This window comes from Kockovaella imperatae (genome assembly GCF_002102565.1).
Source record: "Kockovaella imperatae strain NRRL Y-17943 chromosome Unknown BD324scaffold_11, whole genome shotgun sequence".
Classification (NCBI taxonomy): domain Eukaryota; kingdom Fungi; phylum Basidiomycota; class Tremellomycetes; order Tremellales; family Cuniculitremaceae; genus Kockovaella; species Kockovaella imperatae.
The window spans coordinates 61,322-84,755 of record NW_019028951.1 but is presented as its reverse complement, the minus strand read 5'-3'; the positions used below and the strand labels follow the sequence as shown (position 1 = coordinate 84,755).

At 51.8% G+C, this 23,434-nt stretch overlaps 12 protein-coding genes across 12 annotated transcripts; 4 read left to right on the top strand and 8 right to left on the bottom strand.

The window, feature by feature from the left end:
- Positions 1-16: 16 nt before the first annotated feature.
- BD324DRAFT_631970 (cation efflux family-domain-containing protein) lies at positions 17-3,271 on the bottom strand. Its single transcript, XM_022016481.1, has 14 exons — positions 2,686-3,271; positions 2,570-2,646; positions 2,470-2,530; positions 2,352-2,418; positions 2,155-2,315; positions 1,806-2,105; positions 1,555-1,762; positions 1,382-1,513; positions 1,281-1,335; positions 1,078-1,240; positions 988-1,035; positions 665-931; positions 414-617; positions 17-362 (listed from the first exon to the last, which is right to left on the bottom strand). Exons 1-14 carry the CDS (start codon positions 2,941-2,943, stop codon positions 54-56), a joined length of 2,310 nt encoding a protein of 769 aa, XP_021869431.1. The 5' UTR covers positions 2,944-3,271; the 3' UTR covers positions 17-53.
- A 605-nt stretch (positions 3,272-3,876) lies between these two features.
- Positions 3,877-5,618, top strand: BD324DRAFT_631958 (choline transporter-like protein). The gene is made up of 13 exons (XM_022016480.1): positions 3,877-4,040; positions 4,080-4,097; positions 4,139-4,294; positions 4,343-4,426; positions 4,476-4,561; positions 4,607-4,655; positions 4,704-4,921; positions 4,971-5,022; positions 5,064-5,070; positions 5,184-5,234; positions 5,313-5,424; positions 5,471-5,509; positions 5,553-5,618. Exons 1-10 carry the CDS (start codon positions 3,959-3,961, stop codon positions 5,191-5,193), a joined length of 762 nt encoding a protein of 253 aa, XP_021869430.1. The 5' UTR covers positions 3,877-3,958; the 3' UTR covers positions 5,194-5,234; positions 5,313-5,424; positions 5,471-5,509; positions 5,553-5,618.
- Positions 5,596-6,131, top strand: BD324DRAFT_631948 (hypothetical protein). The gene is made up of 5 exons (XM_022016479.1): positions 5,596-5,618; positions 5,655-5,691; positions 5,743-5,853; positions 5,904-5,937; positions 5,984-6,131. The coding sequence occupies exons 2-5, from the start codon at positions 5,657-5,659 to the stop codon at positions 6,125-6,127; spliced, it is 324 nt and encodes a 107-aa protein (XP_021869429.1). The 5' UTR covers positions 5,596-5,618; positions 5,655-5,656; the 3' UTR covers positions 6,128-6,131.
- A 51-nt stretch (positions 6,132-6,182) lies between these two features.
- Positions 6,183-8,835, bottom strand: BD324DRAFT_652378 (glycosyl hydrolases family 31-domain-containing protein; the record flags this gene model as incomplete). The annotated part of the gene is made up of 5 exons (XM_022018480.1): positions 6,183-7,283; positions 7,328-7,444; positions 7,494-8,267; positions 8,316-8,443; positions 8,499-8,835. The coding sequence occupies 5 exons, from the start codon at positions 8,833-8,835 to the stop codon at positions 6,183-6,185; spliced, it is 2,457 nt and encodes an 818-aa protein (XP_021869428.1).
- Positions 8,836-9,044: 209 nt separating this feature from the next.
- On the bottom strand, positions 9,045-10,936 carry BD324DRAFT_83613 (RNA polymerase II transcription factor SIII subunit A-domain-containing protein). Its single transcript, XM_022019260.1, has 5 exons — positions 10,439-10,936; positions 10,278-10,396; positions 10,097-10,222; positions 9,882-10,047; positions 9,045-9,822 (listed from the first exon to the last, which is right to left on the bottom strand). Exons 1-5 carry the CDS (start codon positions 10,785-10,787, stop codon positions 9,284-9,286), a joined length of 1,299 nt encoding a protein of 432 aa, XP_021869427.1. The 5' UTR covers positions 10,788-10,936; the 3' UTR covers positions 9,045-9,283.
- Positions 10,888-11,657, bottom strand: BD324DRAFT_652376 (G protein gamma subunit Gpg1; the record flags this gene model as incomplete). The annotated part of the gene is made up of 4 exons (XM_022018479.1): positions 10,888-10,940; positions 11,295-11,370; positions 11,421-11,457; positions 11,533-11,657. The coding sequence occupies 4 exons, from the start codon at positions 11,655-11,657 to the stop codon at positions 10,888-10,890; spliced, it is 291 nt and encodes a 96-aa protein (XP_021869426.1).
- Positions 11,658-12,250: 593 nt separating this feature from the next.
- Positions 12,251-15,227, top strand: BD324DRAFT_652375 (S-adenosyl-L-methionine-dependent methyltransferase; the record flags this gene model as incomplete). Its single annotated transcript, XM_022018478.1, has 15 exons — positions 12,251-12,337; positions 12,399-12,437; positions 12,488-12,537; positions 12,593-12,823; positions 12,875-13,208; positions 13,248-13,549; positions 13,594-13,719; positions 13,794-14,024; positions 14,078-14,352; positions 14,406-14,421; positions 14,462-14,656; positions 14,705-14,748; positions 14,787-14,881; positions 14,923-15,006; positions 15,063-15,227. The coding sequence occupies 15 exons, from the start codon at positions 12,251-12,253 to the stop codon at positions 15,225-15,227; spliced, it is 2,274 nt and encodes a 757-aa protein (XP_021869425.1).
- Positions 15,228-15,234: 7 nt separating this feature from the next.
- Positions 15,235-16,707, bottom strand: BD324DRAFT_83649 (hypothetical protein). Its single transcript, XM_022019261.1, has 7 exons — positions 16,461-16,707; positions 16,254-16,398; positions 15,958-16,186; positions 15,866-15,919; positions 15,707-15,814; positions 15,512-15,657; positions 15,235-15,465 (listed from the first exon to the last, which is right to left on the bottom strand). The coding sequence occupies exons 1-7, from the start codon at positions 16,498-16,500 to the stop codon at positions 15,429-15,431; spliced, it is 759 nt and encodes a 252-aa protein (XP_021869424.1). The 5' UTR covers positions 16,501-16,707; the 3' UTR covers positions 15,235-15,428.
- A 259-nt stretch (positions 16,708-16,966) lies between these two features.
- On the bottom strand, positions 16,967-17,383 carry BD324DRAFT_565391 (ankyrin domain-containing protein; the record flags this gene model as incomplete). Its single annotated transcript, XM_022013036.1, has 1 exon — positions 16,967-17,383. A coding segment is annotated over one exon (417 nt), but the record flags the coding sequence as incomplete, so codon positions are not given.
- Positions 17,384-17,563: 180 nt separating this feature from the next.
- BD324DRAFT_592840 (phosphoserine transaminase) lies at positions 17,564-19,022 on the bottom strand. The gene is made up of 3 exons (XM_022013817.1): positions 18,778-19,022; positions 17,747-18,721; positions 17,564-17,694 (listed from the first exon to the last, which is right to left on the bottom strand). Exons 1-3 carry the CDS (start codon positions 18,950-18,952, stop codon positions 17,612-17,614), a joined length of 1,233 nt encoding a protein of 410 aa, XP_021869422.1. The 5' UTR covers positions 18,953-19,022; the 3' UTR covers positions 17,564-17,611.
- A 166-nt stretch (positions 19,023-19,188) lies between these two features.
- On the top strand, positions 19,189-21,329 carry BD324DRAFT_631918 (hypothetical protein). The gene is made up of 5 exons (XM_022016478.1): positions 19,189-19,757; positions 19,813-20,610; positions 20,658-20,769; positions 20,818-20,864; positions 20,912-21,329. Exons 1-5 carry the CDS (start codon positions 19,460-19,462, stop codon positions 21,166-21,168), a joined length of 1,512 nt encoding a protein of 503 aa, XP_021869421.1. The 5' UTR covers positions 19,189-19,459; the 3' UTR covers positions 21,169-21,329.
- Positions 21,330-22,655, bottom strand: BD324DRAFT_631915 (hypothetical protein). The gene is made up of 6 exons (XM_022016477.1): positions 22,346-22,655; positions 22,256-22,275; positions 22,054-22,209; positions 21,786-21,948; positions 21,625-21,698; positions 21,330-21,570 (listed from the first exon to the last, which is right to left on the bottom strand). The coding sequence occupies exons 1-6, from the start codon at positions 22,629-22,631 to the stop codon at positions 21,484-21,486; spliced, it is 786 nt and encodes a 261-aa protein (XP_021869420.1). The 5' UTR covers positions 22,632-22,655; the 3' UTR covers positions 21,330-21,483.
- Positions 22,656-23,434: the final 779 nt, after the last annotated feature.

The window sequence follows — 23,434 nt, the reverse complement described above, 5'->3', positions numbered from 1 at the left end:
GTCAGATGACATGTTTGTACAGATTCCGGTACGGAATGCATCCTCTCCGTCACCTATGTACCACCCGTCATACAGCTACAAAAGGTGCGCTCTTCAGAGCCTTCGATCTGGACGACAAGCTCTCTGAGACCCTTTATCTTGTTTCTCAGAACGCGTTCAATCCTGTGGACCACCTTGTCGGAATTCGCGTAAATGGTGTCACCAGGACGGGCCATTCGAGGAGTGAAACTGAGGCCTTTTGATGGATCGTGAGATGATGCGGATGGGGCAAGTTGAATATGGATCGACCCGTTTACCTCCCCTTCGCAGGTAGGCCAGAATCGCGGTGTCGAGTAATTGGACAGTCCCTCCACCGAGGCCAACTGCATGTCGAGTCTCAGGGAAAAGTTTTCGCTTCATTGCTTCCGACTCACCTCGCTCAACGCTGCCCTGACATCGCGCTCCACATCGGCTCCCACGTCTAAGCACAAAACTTTGGCAGAATCAATAACGAGGGGGATCACGCTTGCCATGATTAGCCCAGCGATGAACAAGCTCGCCAAAGGGTCGAAGATTGTCCAGCCTGTGAACCGGATGAGGATAGTGGAGACTATAACGCCAACAGAGCCCAGTGTATCCTTTCATCTAGTCAGCTGAGTCTCGTTGAGAAGCGAGTCATACTCACGGCCAGTACATGTAAAAAAACACCACGCATGTTGTGGCTGTGAGAGTGGCCATGTGAACCGTGGCCGTGGTGGTCGTGATCGTGCGAATGACTGTGATCGTGAGTGTGGGCATCATGCGAGTGATGGCAAGACTGGAGATCGTGTGGGTCGTGGTCGTGGTTTTCGTGATCGTGATCGTGATGATCATGTCGTCGACTATGGGCACGGTCCTTCGAGTGATCATGGCGTGAATCACCCGTTCCATGAGAGTGAGCGTGCGCCAGCGACTGTCAAGTGATGTCAGAAACATCGCAGATTGTCTCTAAATCTCCTGCCAACCTACGTGCTCGCGCGTGGCATGACTTTGATGACTCTCGTGTCGATGGTCGACCTATATGTGTAAGCTGACGAAACCCGCGAATGGACGACCTACCTTCTTCTCGTTAACGGGCAATGGGACATGTTCGTGCGAATGACCGTGACTATGCCCATGATGATGATGACCTCCAGTGGCATACATTCCCCACAAATTAATGAGTAGACCGATAGTGGAAACAAGCAGGAGCTGGTGGGTGCTGATCTCCGGCGGATTCATACTGGGATGGGTGAGCCGTCGACGCTACTTCGCCGCCTCACATTCGCTGGATAGCTTCGAAAATGATGAAGATGGATATCAGGATCAAGAACGATCCTGTGAGGAAGCGTATCAGCCTTGGAGTATTTCGTACCGCACGCACCATTCGCAAAGCCGCTCAACGTTTCTACACGAGAGTAGCCATAGGTATACCTGCCATCAGGCTTCCAGGTGGCAGCGACTGATGCCCATAAGCCAACGGCGAGGCCTAGGCAGTCGAACAGCATATGAATAGCTGTTTCATATCAGCCTCACGCGAACGCTGCAAAGGCTCACCATCAGAGATGAGACCGAGCGAATTAGTCAAGACGCCGTATACCATCTGAACGGCCATGTATGCCAGATTCAGTAGAAGGAAGTAGAAGATTTTAGAAGATGTGGGCGTCCGTAGAATAGTCTCAAAGTGCGGTCGCCAAGAAGCTGGCAAGATTCCGGTGATCGTCCACCGTGCTTTTGTAGCAAGCTGCGTAGGGGTATACGATCGCTTAAGGAAGTGAGTACGACAGGGAGAGACTTTAGGTACGTACAGATCCAAGCGATGGGCGACGCGCGACACCTGAGGCCAGCCACGCACCGATCAGATACAGAGGAATCACCGCAAAGAAATCGAGATAGGAAGGAGTTGGAGGTAGAGCCAGGCTTTGAATCGCGGTGACAGCGACGAGGACGACTGGTCCTTGCTGTGGGCTCGTAAATGGCGATTCGATGGAACCATCGAGGGAGAGCCGGCCGATAGGAAGGTAGCGGGCCAGGAAGCACGCGAGCAGCATATGAGTTATTGTGCTTCGACCGCTCAAGTGCTCCGTAGAAGGTAATGAAACCCATCCCTAGAGAGTTGGCGTTAGTTTGCGCCAAGGATGATTCGTGGTTGCTCACCAGAACATAAAGCACGGCAAGGGATACCGCAGATACACCCGCCGATTGTAAGAGGATTATTCTGCGGGAGCGAGAGTCCAGCTTCGAACCTCGCCCAATCTGGCCCCATCTGACCACAAGCGTGGTGAATCCCAGAGCTAGCAAGGGGAAGAGGGAGAAAGCTGAGGTTCAGCGAGGCATCTGCGCCTTGAACGCACGATCCTCAAGGAATTGTTGTACCACTATAGCAACCAATGCTGCGAGGCCAGGTATGGATCGAGTCCACTGAAAGCAACGATCAGCTAAATCCATCGGGACGAGTAGCACTTTGCGTACATTATTAACTGTAGGAGAAGCTATCGGTATAAAGGTTAGACTTCCAACAAAGACCAAGGTCCTGACAGATCTCAGCAATCGCCAGGCACACAAGACTCACCTCAGCGGTCCAGCATGTGCCAGCGATAGCACCAAGGCGACAGCGCCTAGCCCAAGACAGATAGTTGACAGCGCATGCTGTCAAATTGAGCTCCTCTCAACTTTGCTTAGACTTACACGGTGAGTCGACTTGACACTTTTCTTCTCGCCGGCAGTCTTTCGCCCTCGTCTAATCGTTTCACTGAGCCTCCAGCTCCAATAAGCTAGAACGGTCAAGATCTCATGACCGTGGCCCTCTACTCTGGTCTCGCTGACCGGCAAACAAATGCAGCATGCCAATGCGCAGAGGAGTAGCGCCGCGGTCGGTACCTTGGGAGACGGTCTGATCGACAATGCTGATTTCCGGCGCTGTACGGACTCTAGGGCAGGAGGCATCAGGCCGAGTAGCCGGAAGACGGCTACGAAGCACGATGAGTCTTCTCAGCGCGAGCTGGCGGAAAGGAGTGAGTGCAAGATTGAAGATTACCGCTTGAACGGCATTTCGTTTCCGACCGCGTCCAGACGCGCCGAAATGACATGAAAGGTCCAGCGACTTCGTTCATTCTTCGGCCCCGCATATCTTACTACTAGCCAAGGCTCTCACATCATCCGGAGCATGTTCACGAGCTCTATAATCGACTTTTGTCGATGAAGCTATCGTCTGCAATATCACCTCCGTCTCATATGGCCACTTGAGCTACCTCATCATAACTCCAACCCCCCCCCCCCCCCCCCCCCCTGCCGGACTTACGACCCGGATTTCCTGTGTCGTTTGCGGGCTTTCTCACGGGCTGGTGTCAAGACGCGTCAGAGTTCAAGAGACGGAGTCATGCACTAATGGAATGCACACCATCTGTCCGGATCGCCTCTCGGGAGTGTTTATAAGGGATGATGCTGAAAGGAGGTCGCCCACCCCTATGGATGTTGCGCGAATTACCTCGCTGATAGAGTTTCATGATCTGACCTTGATCTTGACTGAGATTGTCCTCGGCTACTGGATGCTGACGCTGTACACACGATTTCAATGACCAAAATATGACATCAGGAGACAAGCAGAGAACCGGGGAGAACCCGGAAAACCTCAAGGGTTTCGAGCGATCTGGTCTGACCCTCGACCGAGTCGCTTTTTGGGCCTTCCTCGGCACTCAGGCGTCCTATTTGGCCCTCGCTAGCTATGCGATCTATGAGCTCGTCACTGATTGGGATGACCAAACAGAGTTTACTGGAAGCCTCGAGAATTTTGGTCAGGACGGCGGGACTCTTCCGTCAGGAGACATCAAGCTTGAGCCGGTCACTGCGTACGCAGCGTCTAAATCGATCATTGGCTGACCTCGCGCACAGGAAAACCAAGACAGTTTTCGTGATTGCCACTGTCGGGGCGTTTGCCATCAACTTCCTTTTGATCTTGGGTATGATGAGACCCACAATCGCCGGCATGTTTGTCTATCTTGGACCGGCCCTGCTCGTGGTCGGCATGTTGGCAGAAGCAGCCCGTGAGGATATTGGGTGAGGGCCTTGTACTGACGGTACAGTCTTTTTCTCCCAGACCAGTGAGCAATGTGTCAGATGGGGCGACGCCACTGATCGTCAGTCTACTTGGGCGGTTGCGTGAATCTTGGATCAGCTGCGGTCTTGGTGCTTGTGGTGTATCTTCTTCGACACCGCTTCGAGCTAGCCAAGATGTGTCTCATGACCGCTGCAGAGATCATCAAGCACAACTTCTCCATCATTATGGTCACATTCACCGGTCAGCATCCCTACAAAAGGATAAAGTGCGGAGGCTGACGCGGCTCAGTTCTGATCATACAGCTTGCCCTGGTCATCCTAAATATCTTTGCAACACTCGGCGTGTTCCTCCGTTTTCAGCCGGCGCATCAGGGTATGTTTAGCAGAGGCAATGTCCTGATCCCCACTAAATCTTGGCTTAGAGTGCGGTGAAGGTGTATACTGCTCCGCGGCTGTGACAGTGGCAGGGTGCGTCTTCACGATCTTCGCCCAAATATGGCTCTCATCTGTGCGTCCACTCAGAGGAAAACTCTCAATCAGCTGATTTTTATAGGTCATTTCGAACCTGATGATCGTAGCTCTGGCGGGTGGGCCTTTCAGCTGTGAGCATGGGCATAGTGATGAATCACACAGGGCTCATCTGATTACAGCGGATTATTTCCATCCCCGGAGCCAAGAAACTGGCACTGGCCTCAGACTGGGATCCTGGGATGCATTCAGTCAAGCAGTCAAGCACTCTACCGGTGCAGCTGCCTTTGGCGCCTTCCTCGTTGGCTTCATTCATTTCGTTCACAGCGTCGTCAATGGCTTATGTCATATGCACGGAAACATTGGCGCCGAGTGCCTAGCCTGCTGCTGTCGGATCATAGTGAGCCTTCTGTATCACAAGACGACACATGCGTCTGATGAACGGTCAGCTTGGATGGCTCTTGGCCATTCTAGATTGGCTGGTGTCAATGTTTAACAAATGTGAGAGAGGCAAACGAAACGTGCTTACTGATGCCCATAAGATGTCTAGTGAGCTGGCTCTTCTAGATATGGTTGGTTTTCAATGCCTGACCGAGCATCGGTACAAAATCTACGTAGGTAAGCTGCACAGAGACAACTTTATATGAAGCTCATCCTCGCAGCAATCGGTGAGCAGTATTCGAAGCGCTACCAGATGGAGAAGAAGAACAAGGGTAGGCACCTCGTCCTCGCCTTTCAGATGACCTTTGTGAGTCGATAGCCGTGGCAATCGACTGAGACTTCAGTGGGAGGGCGCCAAACACACTGTCCAGATGGTCTGCCGGAGACCTACGAAAAATGAGCTGCAAGATGGCAAGGGGGAATCAGCGACGCAAAAGCTAAAACGATACGCGCAGTGTCACGGTGCGTGCCTCTGCCATTGATAGTGGCCATATGGCTAATCACTCAGGCATCGCTGTCCTCGTAAATGACGACCTATCAGCAACTGGTATGTTCTCTCTCGCCGTGGCTGCGGCTGATCGTTGTCTCAGCTTTATCCCTCGCTTGCTTGGCAAGCGGCGCTATCAGCGCTGCAATTGCATTAGCTTGCGTCTATGGTGAGGTCATTATGGTCTTCCGGTTTGACATTTCAGCCATGGGCAATGCAGTCAACGACCACTGGTACGACTGGTGAAGTCGCACGCACGCTTTTTCCTCTTCAGACCTGACATCTTTTTACAGGGCGGTCGTCCTTTACGCTTACATCCTTGGTCTGTGCCTCGGACTAGTTTTTTCAACGGCAATGGGCGTGGGAGTCTCGACCTTGTTCGTGTGCATGTCGGAGGACATAACGTAAGTCGTGGTCTCAGCTTCTCTTGTTGGCTAACTATCCGGCGTCGCAGTAAATTGCAGGCGATCAAGCCCGAATTCAGTGAAGTAAGCGATAATCGACATGCTGTCAAGCTGTGTTGACCTGCCCAAGTTCATTCAGAATTACTACAAGGAAATGTTCGATTTCCTCGTTTTGAAGAGCGAGGGCAAAGCAATAGAGGAACAAGGTTCCAACTTCAAGAAGGAGTTGAAGGAGGAGAGTTTTGGAGCAGCGGCAGAAAAGGGGAAGAGGTAGTGGTTTCTCCTTTCACGATTGCATGCTCGATGACAGAAAGATTTCCTCTAAGTAACTAGGATGCCATGATTTGCTCCAGCAGGGCATCTTTCACATTAGGATCAAGATTTCTAGCCTCAAGCTGGCTGATTAGAATGTGTCGTTTCTCCTTGGTACCAGCTGCCTGGATGAGATTCCACGCCGCGTCCTTCTCCTCCGGTCCAAAGACGGCCCGTTGGAAAATGGAGTGCATCACCGATCGAGGCGACTTGAGATCGTTCTCACGCAATTGAGGCTCGGGCCCAAGGTCAATCTCTACCTTCTCTCCTGAGGGCACAGAATCGATATGCAAAACTGTCTGCCCTTGCTCCTCACCGACATATGCCAGATTAGCCGAGCCCGCTACGGTGGGCTTGAAACTTTGACCCTGTTCAAACGCAGGAAGTCGGACGTGGTATTTTCTGTCCTTGACCAACGGGTTTGAGGTCGGACCAATGGTCAAACGCCCCTTTGCTTGGTCGTAGGTGATTGGCGTCTTTGAGAAGGTGATCGCGGCGAGATCTGCTCCTGATCCATCATCTTCGAGGAGCTCGAAATGGCCGTCAGCTCCTACAACGAGTACAACTTCAATAGCTGTGGGAATTGGCGTGTCGTTGACGGTCTTTTCGTCGAAACCTTTGGTACCTGCGAGATCGAGGGGCAAAATGGCGCCTGCTTTTGCCAAGACGGGCGTCTGTTCCAAAAGACGATACAGCTTGACGATTCGTCCTCCGTCGTAGACAGTGTTGGTGAAAATGTCTACCCATTCACCCTTGGGCAGCCATGCCTCGGTCTTGCCCATCTGGGTGACGTGATCTCTCTGCTTGAGAATGGGCGCCACGATGAGCTCTGTACCGAAGAAGAATTGGGTCTTGTTGGCGTAGGCGTCCGACTCGAGAGGGTGGCGGTGATACATCGGCTCAACGAGACATCGACCGTCTCGCGCAGCTCTAACTGACATCGTGTATAGGTAAGGAATGAGTCGATGTCTGTATCGCAATGACTCAGTCGCGATGCGCCGAGCTTCTTCATTATACACCCATGGTTCTCGAGAGTTGAATTCACCAGCTGTACTGTGAAGTCGGAGCACAGGCGACCACAATCCGAGATGCACCCATCGCGTGTACATTTCGGGGTCCTATAGAGAAGCTGTCAGGCCCGAAATCTGACAGGGGAACTCACCTTGTAGCCTCCGTAGTGACCGCCGATATCGTGACTCCACCAACCAAAGCCAACATTGGCAGCGGTGCTGGTGAATTCGGCCTGGAACTCCAGAGATTCCCACGTTGAGACAGTGTCCTACGAGCTAGATCAGCGGCAAATCGCTTTCTAAGGTAAAGTCACTCACTCCAGAGAAACCAATGGGGTATCTGTGACCACCGGGACCTCCATACCGGGTGAAAGTGACGGGTCGGAGCCCCTTTCGTCCACTGTCCCAGAAATGGTAGTGGTTCAGGACCCAGAGGGGGTCGATACCAGGCTTCTTACTGATGGACCCCTGTTGCCAATCGAGCCACCAGAAATCGATGCCGTCCTCTTCAATGACGTGGTGAATGTCAAAATAGGCAGACATGAATTCGGCGGAGGTGCAATCGAATTCGATCGGCTCCTTGGTTGAGGGATCCCGTCCGAGGATTTCGCACGCCTTCTTGTAAACGTCTTCGTAGGCTCTGAAGCCATCCGCTGGATGGGTGTTGGGAGTGATCCGTACGTTTCGATCGTGCAACCTTTTAAGGAAACCCTTTGGATCGGGGAAATATTTCTTATTCCAAGTGTATCCGGTCCAGCCGCCTCCGTATTCCTCGGGGACCTCGTCGACCAGATGCCAATCCATATCGAGGACTCCGACACTCAATGGAATCTTCTCCTCGTTGAATCTGTCAATGACCCCAAGATACTCTTCGTCAGTGTATCGGTGGTATCTGGACCACCAGTTTCCCAAGGCCCATCGAGGAACCACCGGCATATCACCGCTGACTCTGTAGAAGTCTTTCAAAGCAGCCTGGTAGTCTGCGCCATATCCGAAGAGATAATGGTCAGATCGGCCTGGGATTCGTGCATCAACCCAGCCTTCTGGTGTGAACAGCATCGTGGTGGAGTCGTCGATTAGTGCAAATGCGTTCTGAGAGAGAAGTCAGTGACTGCCACTCCGTTGGAACATATGGCTCACCCTGGACAGGATTCCATCGCCCATATCCACTCTTCCATTCACGCCGTCCAGGGTTCTCGCAGTTCCGCCGAGGTTCCCTCTGGTGTTATGGCCCCATCGCCAATCTTGCTGGTTGTTGTTGGGCGGGACTAAGAAGAAATTCCGTCAGATCAGTCGGTATAGCAATGTTCCACCAAGACCTACTTTTGTGGACAGTCACGACATGAAAGCCTTGTTCAGTGAGGTCTTTCCCGTCGTAGATGATTCTCAACTGCTCGGTCGTTATGACGACGCCGCCATCGTCTTGCTTCTCCACGTTCAGCTTTGGTACAGGCAGATTCCTATTCAAAGCGAAAGTTGAGGCTCGGTCTTCAAAGGTTCCATCTGCAGACGACTCTATGCGTACCAAAGAGGGTGTCAAAAAGGTCAATCGGACTTTGGGGAAGATCAACTGAGCTCCCTTGGCTGCGACAGGATGATTGGTCGAATTAGGTGGAGGTCCCGGTAGGTGGGGGATTTTGGAATGCGTGTCCGGCGCCATGCTGACTAGAGAATTTGCGTCGGAGGAAGAGGTCTCTGATTGGGATCTCACTCTCATCAATGCTTTCTCAGACGAAGACTCAGAGATGCGTTAATCTCAGTCGACGAAGGTCAGGGTACAAAAGAAACAGGACAAGGGGTCAGATCTATTTGAGCCGAACCAGCTTCGGAGGACCCGATGTGGAGATAGCGGCGAAGACCGTAACGATATGCCGCATTCACATTGCCGCAGTCCCGCAACCTGATCGATCTATGCAAGGATAAACAAGTGAAGAGTATTGTCTAAGCTGCTAAAGTGTTTCGACTGATCACTACAATTATCGAGAGGATGGAAATGTCATGGACAATGGACGGGAAGAGGGCTGCGAGAGATGATGAAACTGAGCCGATGTTGAGGGACAAACCGGCGAGGATCTGGTACAACCGGACATTCGCGTGGTATACTGGTTCTAGCGGCCAGACAATCGGGGCTTTTTGGCCATGAAGAGCCCCTTTGACGGGTCTACGACTGATGAAGTGCGCTTCGAAGCTCGGCCTGATGCATCTTTGGCTTCAATTCGGTCGAGCTTGTCCGAACTGGTAGATGGTTTTGAGTGCACCGCTCGAGGTGACGAATCGAAGAAGTCGTTCAGCGCGCTCTTGTCCGGTTTCTTGGTGGCCAGTGGAGGAGTATCGTATGTTTTGTTTACGAGGGCGGGATTAGGTCCAGTCTTTGAGTGACCGCCGGGTCTCATCCCACCATTTGGAGGGAGTTTGACCTTTGGCATAGGTATACGATTGTTGAGCGGCTTTACAGAACTTGGAAACGGTTGAGCAACTGGACCAGATGGACCAGATTTGGCAAGATAGGGGTTGACAAAGAGCTGATTGCTACCCTGTCCGGTAGTTCGAGGCGGCGCAGTGACTTTCCCAGAGGCGTGAGCTACAGAGATTCGAGCCCGATTTATCTCGGAGCGGGCTTTCATCATCGCTGCAGAGGCTGCGATAGCTGAGGGACGATTCGATGCTGAACGGATGAGCTGGAGCGGTGCGACGAGTCGAGCTCACCCGGTACTGATCCTACAATATGCTTTCGCCTCTTGTTCGTCTCTGGCGGTGGATGATCCATTCTGACAATTTTCTTTGCCTTCTTCTCCTCCTCTAAACGCTTGTATAGAGCAGTTGCACGAGCAGTAGCTGCTGCTTTTCTCTCCTCTGCGTCTTCGTGGGCGTCCTATAGAGTTCAGTATTGATGTAGCACCAGACGATTGATGTCTACTGACTCTGTACATCCGTCTCCAGCCATGCGTCCTGGGCTCGCCTTTGCGCTCGCGTACCTTCTCATGATACAAGGGGAATTCTTGAAGGAGGAAAATCTCCCACAACCAGTCGGTATCCTTCTTCAGACTCTACGAAGTGGAGTGTTTGATCAGTGGACTGCACCTCGCAAAAGTAGCCACTCACGGGGGAATTGTCTTCCACCTCTGCGAGCTGGCTCGCGGGCAGATAATCCAAAAACGGTTTGAGTAATGTATAGGGGACGTCGCCAATATGCCAGATATTCTTCCCGTTGCTTCTGATCACTGCGAGCAGAGTCTGAGCTCACAGTCACGAATTGTGCTCACCGAACATGCAGGCCTCCTTCAAGCTCTTGACACCATTTGCTGAGCCCAATGGAATATTGTACCTCTTCATATCCCTCAAGTCGGCCAAGCGGGTCTGGGCATCGGGCCATTGAATGGCTACTGGAGCCTGTTCCCGCTTTTTAGATAGTTTGGAGGGACCAGCATGTGCTGAGGATGTGAAACATGGTCCATCGACTGAGGTACCGATAGGCACAGCAGTGTTGTATTCGCTGAACTCAGGATTGGTATCGTCCTCAACGTCACTTTCCGCCCTTTCATTTTCTGATCCGAAGAGATCGGCTTGCTCCTCCTCGTCTGCCTCCTCGTATTCGAGAGCATCGCGAGGCATCCTGGTACGCCAGTGCGACGATTGATGGAAAGAGAGGAGAAGAGCTCTGCCCAGTGTGCTTTTTTATATACGGGTCACAGGTTGGATGAATAGCAGCGGATCAGATGATGTACTTGAAGCGGACGACAATTCCGGTTCGGAAATGGGAATTGGCTGACAGTCCGGTTGAGAACTCAATGCTCATGCTTCAGAACCTATGATGAAGAGACAATTGGATGGCTATGTCTAGAGCCAGGACTGTGCAATCGCAGGTATGAACATTCTCGAAGCCTTCGAACGAGCTGGAGTCCGAGAAAGAAAGGACACGCATGGATGACATCTCAAAAACCCATTCCGGTGCAAGCCTTGTTATCTGCCCGACTATTCCCCCAACTGCGAGCCGTCCTCGGGTAGGATCCCTTACATGACTGAGGCGTCGAAGGCATAGCAGGAGCACAAGACAAGGAGTATTGAAAGAATAGGTTCGCGGAAGATCAGTCAGCGATCCTACAAGGGATTCCAACTCACCTGAACAACACCCCGCGTTGTCCACAGGTGCGTAAGGGTCCTCCGCCTTGGGCAATGGTCCCCAGATCGACGGCACCTGGGATAGCGATGAGCATTCCCTCAAGTATCAGCTACGTTTGGAATTACCAAAGGATCCTTATTGGCTCGGCAGTAATTGATCAGACTGTGCAACGTGTCAGCCTCTAGCACGCTTCACATCCTACTCTTGCAGAGCTGGGGAGGAAGCTGAAGAACTCACTTCACGCTGGCACTGCTGACCATGACTCGAGGCCTGGCCAATTCTTCCCGGAGTCTGTGGTTGTGCTCCTGGATACGACGAAGCTTCAGCTCTTGCATCGTCGCCTTGGTTGCACGTCCAGCCATTGTGGTCTGCACCTATCAACTGAGCAGAGGAACAGGTTACGTTTGAGAGGCGATGCTCCAGTGAGGGACAGGTGAGTGGTGTGAGGGTATAGTGTTCAACGATAGGAGATCGTGCGTCACAGGCATCCCCACCAGCAACAGGGCCAGGAGCAAAGGAGGGGTCCTTTGGTTGGAAACTTGGTGGTGCGGTGCTGTCGTTGCAGATGGCAGCAATGGGGCAAGGCTTCAGCCTCAAGGGACCATTCAGCGATGAAGAAGGCATGTCGATCAAGCGTCCATCTCGGAGCCTCATGCAATCCTCCTTGTGCGCCACCACGCACAAAAGGGAAGTGGACGTGAGCCTGTGCATCAGTGTGTCAACCTGTGCCGTGCCCAGGGCTATATTGGTCGTCAGGCCAGGTCGCCCTGTTGACTTGACGACCGTAGAACCTGACCAGGAAAGGCGAAGCTTTCTCCATTCCCAACTCTTCCTTTACCTCAACTACTGACCAACAGGCTTCAAAAATATGGTAGCCGTCAAACCATTCAAGAGCCCCGAAGATGGCAGCAGACGCAGCTGCAGACGGCACTTGCAGAAGTTCATTGTCCAGAAGATGAGGTCGGAAATGAGCATGTTCCACAATGGGAAGATGGTACCGACAGAATCCCCTGATATTGCTCAAGAGAACTCGGACGCTCGGGTAAGAACAACCAGCTATGCAGACTTCACCAAGGCTTCCAGACTTATGCCCGGCTTTGCAGATGACGGCGGAACAGGGCTGCAGGAACACTCGAGTCCGTGTAGGTCGAGAAGCAGATTCAGCGATTGATGGATACTGAAAAACTTCCAGGTCAGAGACGTGGTGATCATCCGGGGTAGTGACACAAGTCGTCGCACCAGGTAAGGACTTCTAAGGTAGACCAAGCCCGAGTCACCGCTGAACTTGGGCGTGTAGGCTGGCTTTGGTACGGAGGCTGTTCCAGAAACCATCGCCGACTTCAGTCTCCATCCGTCAATACCTCCATGTCCATTGGATGAGCGAATCTCCACTCGGCCTCAGGAACGAGCTCTTTCTACTGGAAGGACAATGTGCAGACGTGCCTGCTCGGCTGGTTTCAGAATCGATTCCATACACATTTGGGCGACATAAAGCGAAAGCGGGGAGGGTCAACGAACGGTTTTACCGGTGAGTCAGTCTCACCTTGAGGCATGTATCACCTCTTATAGCCCAGGTCAGTTTCGTCCTGTCTACATCTCCCTTGGTCATTCGCGATCCTCGCACCGATGTAAGATGCGATGCCTGCTCTGCGAAAGTTCAGCTCCGAGAGCAAACCCACGCGAAACCCTTGACAGTGGACCTTTCATTGTCAGAAGCACCTACTCAGACACAAGGCTTGTCTTACAGGGCATTCGATCTTCATCGGCATGATTTCGTCTTCTTGGATTCGGGAGCAGCCGGACAAGAATGGACCATCGGGCAGATCCTCAACTGTCCTGATCTTAGAGGAGAGACCGAGGCAGTGAATGTCATTCTTCGAGTGAAAATCTTTTCGAGGCGGAAGAAGGACGAAGTAAGCCCATACACTGGTCCCCAGCTGAACTCTCAATAGCCTCAAGTACTGTCCACGAACGAGATACGGGATGTCCGTCTTGAGACCGTGGTCGGAAAATGCCGCATCATCTCACCGGAGACAGACTTCGACCCTCACCTGGATCCTTTCGGTATCCAGTGCGACAAGGCTATTTCACACTGCCGAAGCTGCAAGATCAAGCCAGTAGCTCCAGGAGCAGCTCCAAGGTTGCCCTGCATGGATCTATATACCGGTGGAGGAGGGACGATACTAGGAGCTCGTCCGTATTTCAACCCGATCACGGCCATCGATAATGATGAAACATCTTGTCAGACCCTCAGGTATGTCATCCATCCGTTGCACCTTCCTCTGACTGCCATACCAGCCAGAACTTTCCGGAGATGAAGGTCGAGGGCGCAAAGGTGGCCGACTTGCATCATGAAGCACAATATAAGCGGGGACCTTTACCCAAGAAAGGCTCCATCTTCATGCTCACTGCTTGTCCTCCATGGTGAGTGAACGCTTTACACCATTCTCACCCGGACCGTGCGACCGAGACCAATTGCTAAAGATAGAGATGCCTAGTCAAAGTCACTCCGGTGCCAATCTCCACAAGTCTGCGACAGACTATGGACCCAATGAACTCTTTGTGACTTTCTCAGAATGCGCCAGATTGCGACCGGACATTTTCGTATTTGAGAATGTGCCGGGTTTCCTGAGCCACCGTGACGATGGGACGTTTGTGGTGGACGGTATCAAATCTTCTGGAAAGCGCAGCTTCGCTCAAATGGCCATTGAGCTCCTGATCGAGAGCGGGTAAAAGTGGCATACCTCTAGGATGGATAGCGGCTGCTAACGTGTCGTGGCAGATACCAGTTCAGATTGGCAGTGTTGGATAGTCGAAGTTATGGATCACCCCAGAACCGAAGACGTTGCTTCATCCTTGCAGCTAGATCTGGCGTGACTCTACCGTCCTTTCCACAACCCACGCATGCCAATCCAGGAGTCAGATCAACCAAGTTATCCAGCTCAATGATGATGGCGGGCGAGTCGCGAGAGACCAAATATCACATTGGCCGTGGCACACCGGGAACTGGTCCATACCCAGCTGTCACGGTGCGAGACGCAATTGGTGACTTGCCGCGTGAGTCGTCTCACGATTCGCCTTACATACGCCTATACTCACGCCAAGCTTAGCGTTCCATTTTAGAATGTGAGTCCGTGCCCTTCTGCTGCTTCTCATCGTGTCACAGAAGTGGCATGCCCCATTCACGGGTTCCAACATTCGACGCTATGCGCCATGGTCATCGGGGAGAGATGAAGGCCGGCTTCGGACACACAGCATATGCCTCGGATCCTTTAACACGGTACCAAAGGGAATTGCGGGGTGACAATCGAGTCATTGTCGACCATTTCACACCACCAAGAAGCGCTTCTGAACTACAGCTGTGAGTCTAGATTCAACTCGATTCGCAGGGGCTCACGTTTGTGCTCAGTATCAGACAAGCATTCGAAGCGCCTCAAGCTGTCGTCGTAGAAGGTATAGTTGACCGACAACACTCCGAGCTGATCATGTAGGAAACGCTCGAAGAGTGGATCCCAATGGTGGCTTTTATACCCTGATGACGAGTTCTGCGCCAGGCCACAAGAACACAGGACCGATCCACTATTCCGTGAGGGTACATCTGACAGCATATCTCTGAAGATGTCATAGCAACATCGGACGTTTACAATAGCGGAGAGGAAAAGAGCGCAAGGTGTTCCTGATGGATACAAGCTTGCAGGGACGGTCTTCGAGGTGAGCTCTTCGCTTTTCCGTGATCTTCGTAGCATCCACTGAGAAGCATGTCGCAGCAGGATCGTCAGCTGGGTAACATGGTCGATGTGAATATCGGCAAAGCCATCTACGGGAGCATCTACAAGGAGGTTGTCGTTTCTCGATGGGAAGCAATGGGCAGACCAGCAGACTTTGCAGATGTTTGGCGTGAGAAGTCTCGCTCATATGGCGGAAATGAATGATGCCATTTGTAGAGTAAGCCATTTGTAGGAAACACATCTGCATCCAGACAATGAACTGCAAAGAAGAGACAGGGACGTATCGAGACATTAACGAATGATAAGCTTGTAAAGTGTACTCGTGTATGGATCGTAAGTTAAAATTGCAATGTCGTGAAAGGCCGTAACTAAAGGTCAAAGTCGTGCCAGTCGTCGAGGAAGGGCTCAGTACGTGCCTCGGTACGCAGTGTTTCGTTGCCAGCTAATTCGCCTCAGCTTGTCGTCACACTTCACAGACTCGAGCTCACGGCCATCGTCTTCGTCCTGCTGGCTTTTCAGCCATAGCTGGGGCTCCAGAGGGTGCGACATTGTTGCCGACATAGTTTTCTCTAGGTCTGGAGTATCGTCCAAACATGCCGCAGCCAGCAAAGCAGAGACCGAAGGAGAGAGCAAACTGACAAAGGGCTATCAGCAAAGTTTTTACCACATGGGTCAAGACGCACTGCTCCAGCGAGAGCCAGCCAGAAGGCATTTCCTATATGCCCTGAGAAAGTACCAGACGTGTAGTTATCAACTCTACGTCTAGCGACTAGTGTAAGAGCGCAGTCGAGCTGCGCAGGTCATCGAATGTCTCACACAAGTACTTCACGAAGCGGACTCACTGCCCACGCGATCCAAGCTACGAACGCAGTGAAGAACATGGTGATGAAGAGGATCTAGGCTGTCAGCAAGAAGATTCAGTGGTCTCGCTCACAATCTCCATGACTCTCGAAGCACACAGCCAGGCGAAGAAGGCGAAGAAGAGACTGAAGCCCGCGAAGCCAGCTGCCAAGGCGTTTATGATTAGACTTCCGGAGAGAGCTCGCACGATGATGCTGCTGGTGTTACGAGACCCATCGTATCCCAGGAGAGAAGGGTCGATCCTGTATCCCACTTTTGGATCGGTACAGTAGGCAGTACCAGAGTAATCGAATCCGAGGAATCTGTAAGCGAGGGAAATGAGCCAGCGTTCTGTCTTTTCCACTGCACAACGATCAAGAAGAAACTGACTCTGCATTACCGCCTTTAAAGCATGTCCCAAGGACACCAATATTGGCAGCTGTGCTTCCACCTGGATACTCGATCTTGAGAAGGTAAATTGTTTTGATGATGGGCACAGAGAGAGTCACAAGGAGGAACATGATGAACCCTCCGACTGGAGAGCCAGAGAGGGGTGTGAGCGGACGTGCCAAGACATGTGGGGTAACCATAACTTACGGACGAGGAAGAATGCGGGGAAGGCTGCGCGGGCGAGCATGGTGGAGTGTGCAGAGTGGGTGAGAAGTAGAGTACTAGGAGATGGTAGAGGGTACAGAGGGGATAGTGTTGAGAGACGAACGTTGAGAAGAACAAAGAATTTGTTTGGTGGCCAAGGTCCAAAGGGAGTCAGTGGGTGAGCGTTGTCGCGCACTGATCGTTTCCTTTCAGACCAGAATGACGCAATGTCAACACTTTAAAGAGGGGTCGAACAGCTTGACGACTGTGAGGACAGAGGTGGCGATGGCAAAGTATGATGATAGGTAGGTCGTTTGACAGACTGCTCGTAGAGGGGGGTGCTGCTGGGAGGAGTCTGAAGCTGGATTGAGCAGCACCCATTCAGAAGTCCTCCATGAGACGCCGCTTCACTCGGTACCCACTGGGTCGCTGACGACGGTGAGTGAAGTGAGAAGAGGGTTTGCTTGCGGATCTCGCGGGACTCATGAATCTCCATGTGGACCAAGGACGATACCCTCAGGCACGCTCCTGACGCATTCGTCCCAATCCAATCCCATGATCCTCGCACATTCCCTTCGACCAAACATGCCAGCCGTCTCCATAGCGTTCGGTCGTCCAGCTTTTGAGTCGGCACCCGCCTCCACAAGTATCGTCACGACACCATGATAGTCTTTGAAGACGGCTCCTGCCAGGGGTGTCTGCCCACGACCATTGACCAGATTGATATCGGCTCCGTGAGTTAAGACGCATCTCACGCTTTCGATTTGACCATGATATGCAGCGAGCATGAGCAACGTATCACCTGCCGAGTTTGTCATGTTAGGTGGGATACCTGCTGAGAGGTACTGTGCCAGTAGAGGTGACCCTGTTCTGGCGTAATTGAATATCCGGGATGCAAGTTCGATGGCTTCTGGTGGAAGGGAGGATGGCGACAGGCTCGCTTCGAGGGGAATTTCTCCAACCGCTTGGACATTCTGAGGAGACTGAGCGATGGTCATGCTTGGATTCAGTGTAAGAAGACTGGGCAACAAAAGCACAAAAGGTGACAACATCGCTCAAGATTGTCGCTGCTCATCATACGTCTCAATTGCTCGGAGATTGCGATCGCTCCGTCGGAATCGCTCTATGCAATAATATCTATGAATGTCGAAGAATCACTGGTAAAGAGTACGTATGTAGTCGCACAATATGCGTACAGAGTCGATCTCAACAGCGTTGTATAATGATGCTCGAACTCCTGAAATCAATTGGATCAGCCCAACTCGACAAGTCCCAGCGTCTTCACTCACCGCCCACCGAACGATGCCCCTTCAACTGATACAAACCGAGCTTTTCAGCTCCAGCTAAGAACTCCTTCTCCTTCTCTTGACCGACGATCTCAAATGTCACATTCATCCAGCTCCTGGCCTGCTTGTCCTTGACTACGCAAGTGAGCACGCCTTTTGATTGCGCTTCATCCAAAGTCGAATACAGCATATCTGCTTTTTCTCTGTTCGTCTTTTCTAACCCTTCGATACCGCCTTTTTCTTTCAAGAGGTAGGTGAGGACCAGAGCAGAAACGTAGATCGCAAATGTTGGCGGTGTGTTGTACAAGCTTGAGTTGTCCGCTAAGACCTTGTATTCCATCATGATAGGTACGACGGGGCATCCACCAAGCTTGCAAGCCTCTGTCGTATCGACCAGCAAGTCTTTCCGAACGATGAGGACAGTAACGCCTGAAGGACCGAGGTTCTTCTGTGCACCAGCATAGATAATGGCATGACGTTCGAGGTGCACGATAGGTCTAGAGAGGAATGAAGACGAGTGATCCGCGACGATGAGAGCATCTTTCGGTACAGAGTCGAATGGAAAGGCAAAAGGTGAATTGGGATCTAGGGGGAATTCGATCCCATTGATAGTCTCGTTCTCGCAATAGTAGACCATATCAGCATCGGAAGAGATATCGTAATCTTCCTTCTTTGGCAAAGTGGTGTACTTGGAAGGCTTTGTCGTCGCCGCTATGCGAGGCTCCGCAAATGGTTTACCACCCGGAACAGCTGGGATGGACAATCGTTGAGCTTCAGCGTGCGCTTTCGAAGACCAAGCGCCGGTGACAACGTAGTCGAGGACTGGCGGTCTGTACTCTTCATAGGACGTGGAAGCTCTCTTCGAGCGGAGATACGCCAAAACGTTCAAGACTACGCCGGAAAACTGTCCAGTTCCTCCAGCTTGCGTAAAGAGGATAGCATGGGATTCAGGTACATTGAGTAGCTTGCGCAGGTTGGCTAAAGAAGCTAGAAGTTCAACGAGGAAACTTAGAGCCAGAACGGCATGTACTCACCCTCTGCGCCTTCAACTATTGGCTTGAACTCTTTCCCTCTATGTGACAACTCGCAAATACCCATACCAGTATTGCCATAATTGAGGAGACCTTTAGCAGCTTCCTCCAGAACAGGTGTGGGCAACGGCGATGGACCAGCCGCAAAATTATGTGTCTTTGCTCTTGCCCCGGCCATGTTGCGAGTTATGACGAGCAGTGATGCTGTTGCAGTTTCACCTTTTTGTCCTCGTACGCCTAGAGATAGTTGCATACCTCTCTGTCACTCTCGACTCGATCGACTCGCATGGTCTTGGCTGCGTCGCCACAACCGTGGAAAAGTGAAAGGGGACCTCATCACGTGCTGCAGTCGCGTGGTGCCCCTCAACGACCAGGATCGTGGTTGACTTTCCCTTGGTTTATCACAAGAGTTCTCACGCTTTCTCCAGTTCCCATCAGGTTCGAGAGCTCAAGGCGAACCGCGAATTGCTTGCAACTCTCCTGAGCGAGGATTCATAGCTCTGAGCATACCCACCCCCTCCACCTGTAACGGCTGAACACTATCCCGCGAGCTCACTGTGGAGCACGATTCGGTGTAAAGGTTATCAAAGGATGAGTGCGTAACGAGGAGAAACGAAGGCGGACAACCGACAAGTGAAAGAAAGCACTTCCTGCATTGACTGAGACCCTGAAGTAAAGCATCAAGATGCCTATCGCTACAAATGTCTTGTCTGAGCACTCAAAGGCCAAAGTTCAACCTCTCTGCGGTCGACCGGACTACGCAAGTATCACTCGGAATCTGCTGGCTTTATCACAGGATGTCACTGCGCTCGCTGCTTTGTCATACGAGGCAACCGCTTCATTAGCGCATGACATATATCAGAGGCTGTTGTCTCGCATTGGACTGAGTCAAGCTTTGGTCAAGTGCGAGGAAATCCCAAGGTCCAAGACTCAACCTGAGGGGGCACGAGGATTGGCAGTAGTAGTCCTCGGGTCAAGTCACGGTGAGGTGCATCCATCATGATGGCTGCTACATTCGCGCTGAAATCATGAGCACAGCCGGACAAACGCTCACTCTGATGCTTGCCAAATCTGGATACACCGTCTTCCCCCTTGTGCCACTTCCGTCCCCCGATTCACCTCCCACTTCTACGCCTCTTTCCTCCCTACTGCTCAAATGGTCAAGTGTTCAGAAACGCCTCAAAGTAAAGGATCCAAATCATCCCGGTGCTGTTGTACCGCTGATCATGGATCCTTTGTCGGACAGCGATGCACTCCGACAGCATAGTGAAGGACGATATGTGCATGCCGGCGAGACTATCCGAGCGTACTGTCGCGAGAACAGGTTGATCCTGGTCGCTGTAGTCTGTGCAGCGTCCTCTGCTCCTGCGACAAACAGCTATGACAGATCCCGTCATGTGGCTCAAGTCCAGGCATTCGGCAACGAAGGCTCACCCAATCTTTCAGACGTTTTCACCAGTCCGCCCTACCTTTCACCTCGCTTGTTGCCCGAAGACAAGCCTAGTCTTCAGCAATTGTACCAGCAGGATCTGCATGCCGATAACAGGCCCCATCCATCGTTTCATCCAGATGACGAGCATCACCTGTTCACGTTTTACCGCTCAACAGTTCTCGAGCCCCTCGCAGTCGTCCGGGAGCTAAGGGATCAACTTTCCAGTACTGGTGATCTTTCCAGAAGTAACGGCCGAGTCATATTCATCAACGAAGGTCATGCTGGATCTTATAAAGGTTGCGGCCTGGTCAATCGAGTAATTGACGCAGCCAGGTCAGAAGCTGCCCGATGGCTACGGGAGCAAATGCGATTTGAAGGCATTGATGTCTGCGAAGTGAAGACGGGTGAGTTAATTAGCTCGAGGGAAAGAAATGATCTCATGCCTCACAAGGACCCCTTGCACCGCGACTCAAGACCAAAGGGGGATATCATCTCCGCCACTCGAGTGATGAATCGACTGAGAGCGCGGGTGGCCAGAAATTACAGTGGATCGAGAAAGATGGGTAAGCATGATAATCCTTCGTACTTGTGGTGAGGCTCATCCTGGTTAGCGTACATAGTGATGTTGGTACGGCCGCTCAGGGCATGGACGGGCAGAGTGAGTCATCAAGTCATCTCCTCACTCGTAGCTGATGTGATATTCAGGCCCCGAGGCAATCTACAACTCCCGTCTGGCGCTTATCTCTCGTTTCTGGGCAGTCGACGACGCGCTTCTTTTCTCCGCCGTGAGGCGAGCGATTGAAGATCGACACCCTCGATACAGACATCACGCGGGGATATCACCAATACTGGCAAGCATAGGTGAAGTGACGCCGGGATCTGGACTCGTCAAAATGCTCGGGAGATGGATCTTGAGCCGATTATTGATGCCTAAAGCCGGGCGGCGCAGCTCCAGCGTTTGAACGTCTTGTAATTAGAGGATACTGATGACCGTTTATGACCCATTCACGAAGGCTTGTGAAGACAGCCACCTCTGTCACTCTGTATTCTACCTGTCACTTGCTTAGATTGTACTTGCACTTTGTACGCCATGATATCACGAGACAGACTGAGATGTAAAACATTACGTCGAATGAGACGGGAGGTGAATCTATCGGCGCAATAGCCACCCTTGAGGGAAGATATACAGAGGTGTACAAGTGACATGAGATACGCTACACGTGGACAGGACAGACATGGTTGGAGCAGAAGAGCGATTGAACCATGAGAAATAGGTATCAGGGCTTTGGGAAGTAGATCGGAGCGAGACTTTCGTACACTCCTTTGTCCCGTTCGGAGAAAGTGACATAGATGACTCTGGTGACCTGGGTCTGAAAGTCAGCTCATGAGCTTTGTCCAATGATTAAGGCTAGACTCGCATTCTCATTCGTCTCGAGAAATTTTCTGGTGGTTTGCAATGCTATCCTCGTAGCGTCGACTATAGGATAACCATCTACCACAATTATAACGCTGCCGTCAGCTTATATTTTCCTCCTTCTCTTTCTCTGCCTTCGGTGGAGAGATCATGAGGATGACTTACATATTCCAGTAGAGATACTTGAGAAGCCTATGACTCCACCTCCATGTTCGGCACACAATTCTAAGGATGTCCTATAACAGCTTTCGAGCTGAGCAGCTTTCTCATCAACTTTTGTCTTGGCATAGACGGGTCCAACGGTATGAGCGACTCGTTTGGCAGGGAGCTGCGAGAGCGAAGCGAAGCGAAGCGAAGCGGAACGGTGGTTGCTCGTCAACATCGATACGAGAACAAGGTAGCATCGGAGCCTTTTGCCATTGAGTAGACTCACTCTGTACCCCTGTGTCACTTTCGTCTCTCCTGTCTCGGCTCTTCCTAAACCCTCACATTCCTTGAGTAATTCTGGACCTGCTGCACGATGAATCGCTCCATCTACTCCGCCTCCACCAAGAAGTGATTTGTTAGCGGCATTGACGACCATATCGGCCTGACAAATAGTCAGACAATGTCGGCCAAACGCTCGAGTCACGCACTTGTAGATGGACAATGTTGCCTTGAGATGACGAAGATGGGACATTCAGCCCGATCTGCTCGGATCGTGTCCCCCTGCAGACCCCGCTCACCTCTCCAGATACTGATACGGCTGTTCAACTTTTCATCCGCAGAGTTGACGGGATCTTCCTCCTCTGAGTTTTGGAGCTCATCTTTAGCGTATAGGTCATGCAGCGTCGGAATATCTTTGGCCGAGGTGTTCTCCGCCGATGAGCGAGATGACATATTGCGAGTAGACAAGGGGTGACCTTGATCAAGAGGTGTGCAGGACAGGATAGGCCTCTGAAGAGAATAGGAGGAAGTTGAGCTCAAGGAAGAGGAGAGGAGAGGAACAAGACGATGATGCAGACGGAGCATAGTTGCCAAAAGGAACGGCTGCTCGAAAAGATACACGAGTTTGGCACATCGCGCCTGCCACGGCTCCACGTTTCAGCTTTGCCGTTCACATATTGGTGGGAGACGCTCTTCGAGGATAATTGATGCTCATCCTTGGCGGCGAAGCTGCAGGGGGGGCTTTGGCATCAGCATCAATGCGTTGGCAGGATGTGTCCCTCTCCAACCTTTAGTCAGACCCGTAATGCATGCGTCCATGTGCGTAAGAAAATACAACCCTGTCAGATTTTTTTATTGCTCAGACTGGATGGATTTGATCCAAGAAGAGCAATGACCTTCCCAACACTTTTCGAATTGCCCGAGCCTTTCCCCCTGGTCTCCATGCTCGCCAACCTCTCGATCGATCAAGTATCCTAACACGAACAGCAAGTCAGTCTGACAAGTAACCAAAACCTGTAAAATCTAGAAAACCTACCTCTTGGGGTCTTCCCTCTCTCAACCGGTCTTATTCCCCGCTCTTCACCGCTCCATCCGCTTTCCATTGACAGCGACAAAGTGATACAAGACGATGAATGCCATGGCAGCCACACCGAGGCCGTTGGACAGGTTGGTCAATGTCGTATCGGATATCATGGTGGATGGAACTGGTGAAATAAGAAAAGAGTCAGTCTCCCTGTGGGAGCTCGCTGTGGTGAATTTGCACTTACTGAGCGATCTCTCAAACGGCTCACAGACAATGGAAGCACCCTTATAAATTGACCGCCTGGCACGCGTTGTACACCTTGTGATCGATCTCAAGTACCGCAGAGGTGAAGATGTAGAAAATT

Excerpts from the sequence above, each read along its gene's own strand:
- BD324DRAFT_631918 (XM_022016478.1), top strand. The coding sequence starts at position 19,460 with ATGCCTATCGCTACAAATGTCTTGTCTGAGCACTCAAAGGCCAAAGTT. Across the intron at positions 19,758-19,812 it reads AGTCCTCGGGTCAAGTCACG|CCGGACAAACGCTCACTCTG; the intron begins GTGAGGTGCATC and ends TCATGAGCACAG. Across the intron at positions 20,770-20,817 it reads CAGTGGATCGAGAAAGATGG|CGTACATAGTGATGTTGGTA; the intron begins GTAAGCATGATA and ends CATCCTGGTTAG.
- BD324DRAFT_592840 (XM_022013817.1), bottom strand. The coding sequence starts at position 18,952 with ATGGCCGGGGCAAGAGCAAAGACACATAATTTTGCGGCTGGTCCATCG. Across the intron at positions 18,722-18,777 it reads AATAGTTGAAGGCGCAGAGG|CCAACCTGCGCAAGCTACTC; the intron begins GTGAGTACATGC and ends TAGCTTCTTTAG. Across the intron at positions 17,695-17,746 it reads GGGGCATCGTTCGGTGGGCG|GAGTTCGAGCATCATTATAC; the intron begins GTGAGTGAAGAC and ends AATTGATTTCAG.
- BD324DRAFT_631970 (XM_022016481.1), bottom strand. The coding sequence starts at position 2,943 with ATGCCTCCTGCCCTAGAGTCCGTACAGCGCCGGAAATCAGCATTGTCG. Across the intron at positions 2,419-2,469 it reads CTTCTCCTACAGTTAATAAT|TGGACTCGATCCATACCTGG; the intron begins GTACGCAAAGTG and ends CGTTGCTTTCAG. Across the intron at positions 2,106-2,154 it reads TTGCCGTGCTTTATGTTCTG|GGATGGGTTTCATTACCTTC; the intron begins GTGAGCAACCAC and ends CCAACTCTCTAG.
- BD324DRAFT_83613 (XM_022019260.1), bottom strand. The coding sequence starts at position 10,787 with ATGCCTCGCGATGCTCTCGAATACGAGGAGGCAGACGAGGAGGAGCAA. Across the intron at positions 10,223-10,277 it reads AGGTGGAAGACAATTCCCCC|AGTCTGAAGAAGGATACCGA; the intron begins GTGAGTGGCTAC and ends TCCACTTCGTAG. Across the intron at positions 10,048-10,096 it reads GCTGGAGACGGATGTACAGA|GACGCCCACGAAGACGCAGA; the intron begins GTCAGTAGACAT and ends TGAACTCTATAG.
- BD324DRAFT_83649 (XM_022019261.1), bottom strand. The coding sequence starts at position 16,500 with ATGCTCGCCCGCGCAGCCTTCCCCGCATTCTTCCTCGTCC. Across the intron at positions 16,187-16,253 it reads TTTAAAGGCGGTAATGCAGA|ATTCCTCGGATTCGATTACT; the intron begins GTCAGTTTCTTC and ends CCTCGCTTACAG. Across the intron at positions 15,815-15,865 it reads TAGCTTGGATCGCGTGGGCA|CTCGACTGCGCTCTTACACT; the intron begins GTGAGTCCGCTT and ends TGACCTGCGCAG.
- BD324DRAFT_631915 (XM_022016477.1), bottom strand. The coding sequence starts at position 22,631 with ATGCTCCGTCTGCATCATCGTCTTGTTCCTCTCCTCTCCTCTTCCTTG. Across the intron at positions 21,949-22,053 it reads AAGTGACACAGGGGTACAGA|CTCCCTGCCAAACGAGTCGC; the intron begins GTGAGTCTACTC and ends TCGCTCTCGCAG. Across the intron at positions 21,699-21,785 it reads AAGTATCTCTACTGGAATAT|ATGGTTATCCTATAGTCGAC; the intron begins GTAAGTCATCCT and ends TAATTGTGGTAG.
- BD324DRAFT_631948 (XM_022016479.1), top strand. The coding sequence starts at position 5,657 with ATGGGCAATGCAGTCAACGACCACTGGTACGACTG. Across the intron at positions 5,854-5,903 it reads TGCATGTCGGAGGACATAAC|TAAATTGCAGGCGATCAAGC; the intron begins GTAAGTCGTGGT and ends CCGGCGTCGCAG. Across the intron at positions 5,938-5,983 it reads TCAAGCCCGAATTCAGTGAA|TTCATTCAGAATTACTACAA; the intron begins GTAAGCGATAAT and ends GACCTGCCCAAG.
- BD324DRAFT_631958 (XM_022016480.1), top strand. The coding sequence starts at position 3,959 with ATGATGAGACCCACAATCGCCGGCATGTTTGTCTATCTTGGACCGGCC. Across the intron at positions 4,295-4,342 it reads CATTATGGTCACATTCACCG|TTCTGATCATACAGCTTGCC; the intron begins GTCAGCATCCCT and ends GACGCGGCTCAG. Across the intron at positions 4,427-4,475 it reads TTTTCAGCCGGCGCATCAGG|AGTGCGGTGAAGGTGTATAC; the intron begins GTATGTTTAGCA and ends ATCTTGGCTTAG.